The sequence below is a fragment of the Neopelma chrysocephalum genome, unplaced genomic scaffold (assembly GCF_003984885.1).
Source record: "Neopelma chrysocephalum unplaced genomic scaffold, ASM398488v2 Primary Assembly neopelma1_69, whole genome shotgun sequence".
In the NCBI taxonomy this organism is placed as follows: domain Eukaryota; kingdom Metazoa; phylum Chordata; class Aves; order Passeriformes; family Pipridae; genus Neopelma; species Neopelma chrysocephalum.
In genome coordinates, this window is record NW_020897729.1 from 10,271,692 (window position 1) to 10,279,966 (window position 8,275).

Here is an 8,275-nt window from a genome sequence, read left to right on the forward strand (position 1 = left end):
GGGGCCGGCACAGCCCTCACAGGGACACATGTGAGGGGATATGGGGGTTGTGGAGTATATGGGGCCGGCATAGCCCTCACAGGGACACATGTGAGGGGATGTGAGGGGATATGGGGTCCATGGGGTACGTGGGGCCGGCACAGCCCTCACAGGGACACACGTGAGGGGATAGAGGGGCTGGGGGGGCACCCCGGTTATATGTTGATGAGTGACTGTCCTTCCCTCCCTCCCTCCCTCCCTCCCTGTGTTCCAGCCTGTGCTGCCAGTGCGGGGTGCCCATCCCTCCCAACCCGGCCAACATGTGCGTGGGCTGCCTGCGGGCACAGGTGGACATCACTGAGGGCATCCCCAAGCAGGGCACCGTCTACTTCTGCAAACAGTGTGAAAGGTGAGGTGTCTGATCATCCTCTCCCCTCCTCTGGCCTCCCCCCCGACCTTCCCTCCGAGTCCACAGGCTTTGGGTCTCGTGGGATGTGCCAGCACCTCCTTGTGTGTATTTGTGTATGTGAGGGTGCTGGTGTGTAGGGTCTGGATGATTTAAGTGGTGAGTTTGTGGTACTTGAAATAAAGTGGGAAAATCGGTGAGGATGGCAGTAAAATGCACTTGGAATGCATCAGGCTCAAGGTGTAGAGAGCAAAAGAGCACAACTGGTGAGATGGCTCAGGGAGGACCTTCTCATTCCCTAAAATTTCCTGATGGGAGGGTGGAGCCAGGTGGGGGTCAGGCTCTCCTCCCAGGGAACAAGGGACAGGATGAGAGGAAACAGCCTCAAACTGCACCAGGGGAGGTTTAGGGAAAACATCTTCGTGGAAAGGGCCGTCCAGCCCTGGCACAGCTGCCCATGGCAGGGGTGTATCCCCATCCCTGGAGGGATTTAAAAGCCATGTGGATTTGGCACTTGGGGATGGAGGTTAGTGGTGGCCTTGGCAGTGCTGGGAAATGGTTGGACCCGATGATCTTAGAACTGTTTTCCACAGGTATCTCCAGCCTCCAGGAACCTGGATCCAGTGCTCCTTGGAATCAAGAGAGCTTCTTGCTTTGTGCCTGAAAAAAATCAAAGCTTCCCTGAGCAAGGTGAGCAGCTGATCCCGTGGGCATTTCATCGAGTGTTGGTATTGCATAAAGTAAAGGATTCCATCCTTCTGGAGGAGCTGTTTGGACTTGTGTAGAGTTTACCAACATTTTAAAAATTGTTTATACAACACTTGTTCTCACTGGTTTGTGACAATATGAAAGAGGCTTGCAGAGGTCTATATATAGATTAAATCAAAAGTCACAGGTTTAAGTTGAATAAAGCATCTCTTAGGGTGAGAGTATTATTAGAGGAAAATATCTGAGATAGTATTTTAGGCAAAGAATTGGTTTTTACCACACTTCTCAAGGTTTGTATTGGAAGCCTTATTGAGCTTGTTGCTGCTGGGTTAGTACTTAAATACAGACAATATTATTAACCATTTTACTATCAAAATTCATAATTTCCTGGCATCCAGAGATGTTAAATAGTATATTCAGTTACTCTGGTGTGGCAGACTGTGGTTTTATCACTTTTATTTTAGGTAGATCAACCTCCATGTTCTACCCAAGCATTATTAATTAGATTTAGGATATTAATATGTATATTTTTAGTTAAAGTGGTTCACCTTCTCACTGTTTCTGTGATACTTGGAGCTGGTTGTGCTGAGCTCTTGTCCTTTCCCACGGGCAGGTCCGGCTGATTGATGCAGGTTTCATTTGGACAGAACCACATTCCAAGAGGCTGAAGCTGAAGCTGACTGTTCAGAAGGAGGTAACTGGAGCACGGGATTCTCCCTGGGACTTTGGAAAAGCTTTTATGGCAAAAAACAGGATTTTTTTATTGTTCTGAGATATCATCCTGCCTAAAGTTTGTCATTAAAACGCCGCTCGTCGCAGTTGGAGGAAGGTTATTGTGTGTTCCAGTAAAGTTAGGAAAATACTGCTGTTATTTGTGCCCCAAATCTATGTCTGTCACATATTTTATTGTATTGACAGTCTTGACAGGACTAATGAGGAAGCCTTTAACACTTTTGTCTTTCAGGTGATAAATGGAGCAGTTCTGCAGCAGGTATTTGTGGTGGAATACGTTGTCCAGTCTCAGATGTGTGAGGACTGTCACAGGATTGAAGCCAAGGATTTCTGGAAAGCTGTAGTGCAAGTCAGACAAAAGGTGGGGGCAAACTGAATTTCCATTTGATCGTGGCAGAACAATCAGGCAAAGAATTGAGTGATTTTTCTGGATTTCTCAGAAAAAGATGGATTCACAGACAGCCACAGGGATACATCCTGTCTTCAGGGTTGTTGTTTTTTTCTTACTGATCTTAGTTGAGAAAAACTTTCTGCTGCCCAGTATTATTAACATATTCTTTTTAAATGATACTGGCAGGAGGATCTTTTGCAAATTGCTAAATATCCTTCTGTATTTTAAGGTAGTTTAGAAACAGTGGGACAAATCGTTCATAGAGATTTAAATCTTTAAAGGAAATAGTTTTTCTAGCCACCAGTTACACAAAAATGAGAAATGGAAGCTTTAAGTAATTTGGTATAAGTGGAGCATTCTAAAATCTTTTTGGTAACTTGGTTTTGGCTTTGGATGTCCCTTCTCCAGGTGATCTCTCCATATAAATGTTTATTCTCCAGAGATACTGCATTTGCACTAGATGGTTCTTAAATAAGCTGGATAGTTTTACCTTTGCTTGGTTTTAGACTCTGCACAAGAAGACTTTCTACTATTTGGAGCAGCTGATTTTAAAGCACAAGCTCCATCAAAATACACTTCGCATCAAGGAAATCCACGGTGAGAGAGGTGGTTGGGTGGCCTTGAGGTGGAATAAAGTGGTTTTAGGATGGATGCTTTTATGTGTGTGTGCTGGCAGCTCTGTCTAGATAAGCAGCAGATCACTTAGCCTGTGGATTGTCCTTGAAATAGGTTTGTTCATCATATTTTCTTCGCTTTTCAGATGGCCTGGATTTTTATTACTCTTCAAAGCAGCAGGCCCAGAAGATGGTGGACTTTCTTCAGTGTACAGTTCCATCTAGGTAAAGCATTTAAATTTATTGCCTTGAGTACTCAAAAGCTTTTGGGAAATGTCTTTTATCCTTCATTTTTAAATAATTTTGTAAGTGAAAGTGTAAGGAACCTGTATTTTAGTTGAGACAAAATTTCTTCTACAGAGGTCCCGTGTTTCCCACTTAACCCTTGTAAAACTCACCTCATGCATTTTTCTATTTCCTTAATATTTGTATTGGTTGAACATGTATTTTTGTTGCTGTGTTTTGTGCTGATTATCTCCTGTAATTCAGGAAATGTCCCTCTGGCTGCCTGAAGGCTCTGTTTTTATGTTTTATAGATCAAAATCGTCCCAACGTTTGATCTCCCATGACATTCACAGTAATGTCTACAACTACAAAAGCACTTTCTCTGTGGAAATCGTTCCAATATGCAAGGTACCTTCTCTCTACCTCATCTTCAGGGTGTTTTGTGAAGTGGGAACAATTTGGATTTGGTGATGGAGGCCTGATCGTGGTTTTTGGGGAGTGGGGAGGGATCTACATGGGAGATGCAAAAGTTACTGGGTGATACTGGCTAGAAAACTGAAAACACAAAGTTTAAAATTTGTATTTGAGAATTTTCTCAAGACTTGGTTAAAAATGAAGGCAGTAGGGGTGTAAATTATATTCTGTTTGTTTGCAGGACAATGTTGTGTGTCTGTCACCAAAACTGGCACAGAGCCTGGGGAACATGAGCCAGATCTGTGTGTGCATTCGAGTGACAAGTGCCATCCACCTCATCGACCCCAGAACTCTGCAGAGTGAGTGTTGGGTTCTTCTCTGCACTCTGGCAACATCTGAGTTTTATGGCACAGTTACTTTTTGTTTGTTTCCACAAAACCTTGTGTATTTTTGGACCTTAATGTTGTAAATTTATCTGTACAGTAAAAATTTAATAGTGAACTAAGACATTGCTCTCCAAGCTTGATTTTTTTTTTTTCCCCCATAAGATCCCAGGCAAAATGTGCAGGTTTAGTGTTAAATTCATGGATGTTCTCTGTCTCTGTAAGCACTTCCATTTCACTTAGGTGGCATCTAGTTTTTCTCTGGATTAAATTTTTAGCCACTTTAATATTGGGAGTTCTGTGCTTTGATCGGTGGGAGCTTGACCGGCAGAATCCGGATGGATCCAGGAGAGTAATTCCTGTGAATAAAAGATCTGTGGATAAAAGGTCTGTGCTTCAGGTGTGATTTGACTGTCAATGATCTGCTGCTCCTGTAGCACAAGGTGGCACTGTGGGTCATACCCTAAATATTTAATGAATGAACAAAGTGTGTTTGGCAGCTGCTTTAATTTTGCTTAATGGTTCCTTTTTCCCAAGAAATTCTCTCCCATGTTGTTTTCCAGTTGCTGAAGTCGATGGGAATACCTACTGGCGCCACCCTTTCAACAGCTTGTTCCACCCCAAGCAGCTGGAGGAGTTCATCATCATGGACATCAACAGGGTCCACGAGAAGAAAAAAGGTGCTGGGGCAGGTGCAAGGTCGAACAAGGTCAGAATTCTCTGTTTGATTCATGTTTTAGGACTCCTGTTCCCCTTCCCCTCAGCTGAATTGATGTTCTGAATTTATCAGGCCTGTGCTGTTGTTTTTGCCACTGGCAAAAGCTCTTCTTGGGATCATTTTCAGAAATCAGAGCTTAAACTCTGCTTTTTATTATCATTATGGAAATTATGACCTTTACAGCTCTTTAATTATTGAATTGGTTTTGTGGAATGATGGAAGCATTTCCTCTTGATCAGAATTAATGTATCTTTTTCTCAGTCAAAAGCTGGACGTGGTTGAGAATTATGAAGTTAAAAAAAAAAAGCCACCAAAACACATTATAGAAACAGCCTTTGGGGAATTCCTGTTGGAAGGGGTTGGAATGTCCATTTCCTTGCTTTTGTAAGGATGAGAAATGAGGAGTAGCAATGGATACATGGGATGTTTGGTGTAGAAACACAAGTTTATTTCCTTTAAAGCAGTGATGCAGCAGTGCAGATGTTTTAATTAAGCAGTGTTGGATTCCAATAATTTGATTTTTCCTTCCCCAAGCACACTCTGGCCGAGGCCTGGGTCCGGAAAACCTCGGAGCTGGACACGGATCATCAGTACTTCTGCTGCACACACCTGGGGCACATCCTGAACCCTGGGGACCTTGTCTTGGGGTCTGTACTCTTTCTTGCCCTTTATTAAATGATTATTTAATGACTGAATTCTTCAGATTCTCTGAAAAGTTGAACTGGTCTGATTTCTCAATGGAATCAGCGAAAGGGATGGAGTCATGAAGAGATGGTCCTAATCCAGGAAATCTTTAGTCTAGAAAAAATCATCTTGTGTTAGTAATGAGAGAGCTGAAGTATTGCCTTTAGAGTGCAGGTTGGAATAACAAGTTGGACATAAAAAAAGTGGGAAATAATAAATAAAACAACAACAGAGTTTGTGTGGTAGCCAGTGTCGTACACAGTGAGGAAACAAGTGACATTTTTGTAGGATCAGGCAAATTAGGTGATTCTCAAACAGGCTGAAACATGAATGTTTCTGGAGCTGTCGTGAGCCCAACAGAACCTCCGTGGATGTTGTAGTTTGGGTTGCAGGAGGTTGGGAAGTGCCACTGGACAGAATTTGGGAACAGCAGCTGTTCCTGGTTGTGACAGCTGCAATATTGACATGGATTTTTATTTGTTTGGACTTCATCTGGAAACGTTTCTCTTTCTTAGGAGCTGTAACTTACACTGTGCTGCCCTTTAATGCAAACGTGATCAATTGAGATCAGTTTTGTGGATTTACATAAAATACATTAAACCACCTGGTTTTGTTTTAGGTTCGACTTGGCCAACTGCAACTTAAATGACGAGTTTGCCAACAAGATGAACCCACACAATATTCCTGATGTGGTAAGAAAATTCCCTTCTCTGTACAGACTTCTCTGCTCTTCCCAGGGCTAGTGGGGAATACGATTTTCCAGGGAATTCTCCCTAGTGCCTAAAGGAAGAGGGAACATTAACAGCGAAATTTGAACAGCGTCGAATTCAAGAATTATTTTCTGGAATTTTTGAGTGCCCATTCTCCTAATTTGAGTTGCCCAAGTGCAGACCTGGGAGCTGGTTTGGATTTTGGGAATGTTTTCCAGCAGCACTGCAGGGTCAGTGTGTAAACAGGGGTTGGTTTTCCCTGGTTTTCCCTGCAGGTGCTGATCAAGAAGAGCTACGACCGCAGCAAACGGCAGCGGCGCAGGAACTGGAAGCTGAAGGAGCTGGAGAGGGACAGGGAAGCCCCGGATACAGATGATGAAAGGTTCAGTATCTGCCTGGGTTTGCTCTGTGACAGCTGATACAGCAACAGCAGACTCCAAATAACCTCCAACTGAGTAAAAAACAATGAGGCAATTAGAGTTAAACTAATTAAATGAGTTGGAAATTAATAGGTGCTTAAAAAAACGCAGAAAGAATGAGTTGGAAATGTGGGAATGCTCTCAAAAAGCAGGTCTGGTGGGGCTTTGTTTCTTGGGGTTTGTTTTATAAATTTGCATGAATCCAGAGGAGAAGTGAGTAAAGACATTCCACATCTTTCACAGGCAATACCAGGACTTCCTGGAAGATCTGGAAGAGGATGAAGCCATAAGGAAGAACGTCAACATTTACAGAAGTAAGGCTTTTTTAACTGCTTAATTCAACTGTAAATCCTGGCTGCTTGAGGGGAAATATTTTTCCTGAAGTTGTGTATTTGCATTCTCTGAACTGCTCCTGAATAGAGGAATATATTTCACAGGTGTATTTGCCCTGCATTGCTGATAGTTTTGTTTCCTTGCCTCTAATATGAGAGGGAAAAACATATTTTCTCCTACACCCAAACCCTCTGCTGGGTGAAGGATTTGATACATAATTCATGTTTTTCCATGAGGGGAATTGCTGTGGGATTGTTGCTTTTTAGGAGGTTGTTGGTTTTATGATTTGTTGGTTGGTTTGGGGTTGTTGGTTTGGTTTTTTTCTCCTTCCTCCTTTGGGGTCGGTTTGGGGTTTGTTTTCTTTGCTTAACTGTTGTTTTTGGGGGTTTTCTGTGTGTTTTTAGATGCAGATATTCCAGTGGAGAGTGACACAGATGAGGATGGGCCCCCCAGGATCAGCCTGGCTGAAATGCTGGAGGATCTCCATATTTCTGAGGATGCCACTGGTGGGGAGGGAGCAGAAATGCTGACGGAATAACAGGGCCCTCTCCGTGCACTAAATATTCCCTTGGCCAGCAAAAAGTACCCAAACCATCACTAAACATTTCAAACTGATCTCAAGATCATGAAAAGGAGCAGAATTCCCACTGTACCCTGAAATAATGGTCCTGAATTAACTTTTTATAGATAATATTTTAGAGAATCAGCAATCCGAGTTCAGTTTCTGCTGCAAGCACTGCAATATAATTCCAGAAGTTCCTCCCATCCCTCAGAGCTCCTTCCTTGCAACTTCTGCAGTGTGAAGGGCAGCTGACTAACTTGGGGATTATCCATTGGAATTCTGGAGACAACTGAGAAGGAAGGATGTCCAGAGGGAGGGATTTTATTCCAGTTTGGTGGATTTTTAGGTAGAGTGCCTACCTATTCTTACTGCTTGAATTCCTTACAGGGGGAGAATTTTCCCTGTCTCTTTGGCACAGTGGTTTGAAGCCTTTTATGATATTGGTAGATTATTCCATGTATGAATATTTTGGGGAAGCTCAGGCCTGTAGTTCCTGTTCCCTTGGGAAGGGAACTCCAAATATCCACATTATATCCTCTCCCCTGCAAAGCCCTTGATCAGAAAATTCTGTGGAGTGTTATGAATATTGTACTATACCCATGCCTGGATCAGTGGATTAAAAGCAATATACACAGTGTATAATTAATAAATCACCTATAAACTCTTAAAAACCTCTACAGGTATTTTTGGTCCCTCATTTTTTTTTTAGTTTGCTTTAAAACCAAATTTCACTCTGCAAGCCCAGAGGGGACAGAAGTGTGGGGGGAGGATGTTACAGACTTGAAATCATCTGGTTTTAATTCATTTTGCTGCACAGAGGTGCTTCAACAGAAGGTTTACTAAGAATTTCTGTGAACATACATTTGATTTAACTCTGTAAATACAGTAATGTGTCCACTACAATTTGTGTCACCCTGAGCTCTTCCACTCTCAGCAGCTTTGTCATATTTTGTTATGTAGAAGAGCAGTTAAGAAGCTACTGGGAGCCCTAGGAGGC

At 42.7% G+C, this 8,275-nt stretch overlaps 1 protein-coding gene across 2 annotated transcripts in view; it reads left to right on the top strand.

Moving 5' to 3' along the window:
- The window catches only part of NMD3 (NMD3 ribosome export adaptor), an 8,051-nt gene extending 98 nt beyond the window's left edge, over positions 1-7,953 (top strand). The window contains exons 2-16 of one of the 2 annotated variants that reach the window (XM_027685844.1): positions 254-388; positions 979-1,075; positions 1,707-1,787; positions 2,058-2,186; positions 2,723-2,813; positions 2,977-3,055; positions 3,367-3,463; positions 3,711-3,828; positions 4,416-4,561; positions 5,105-5,217; positions 5,874-5,946; positions 6,240-6,346; positions 6,627-6,697; positions 7,121-7,258; positions 7,305-7,953. In XM_027685844.1, the coding sequence (XP_027541645.1) occupies positions 254-388; positions 979-1,075; positions 1,707-1,787; positions 2,058-2,186; positions 2,723-2,813; positions 2,977-3,055; positions 3,367-3,463; positions 3,711-3,828; positions 4,416-4,561; positions 5,105-5,217; positions 5,874-5,946; positions 6,240-6,346; positions 6,627-6,697; positions 7,121-7,254 (1,471 nt within the window). In that variant the 3' untranslated portion in view covers positions 7,255-7,258; positions 7,305-7,953. Of the gene's footprint in view, positions 1-253; positions 389-978; positions 1,076-1,706; positions 1,788-2,057; positions 2,187-2,722; positions 2,814-2,976; positions 3,056-3,366; positions 3,464-3,710; positions 3,829-4,415; positions 4,562-5,104; positions 5,218-5,873; positions 5,947-6,239; positions 6,347-6,626; positions 6,698-7,120 lie in introns of both variants that reach the window. The other variant, XM_027685843.1, reaches the window with a different exon arrangement.
- The last annotated feature ends 322 nt before the right edge of the window (positions 7,954-8,275 follow it).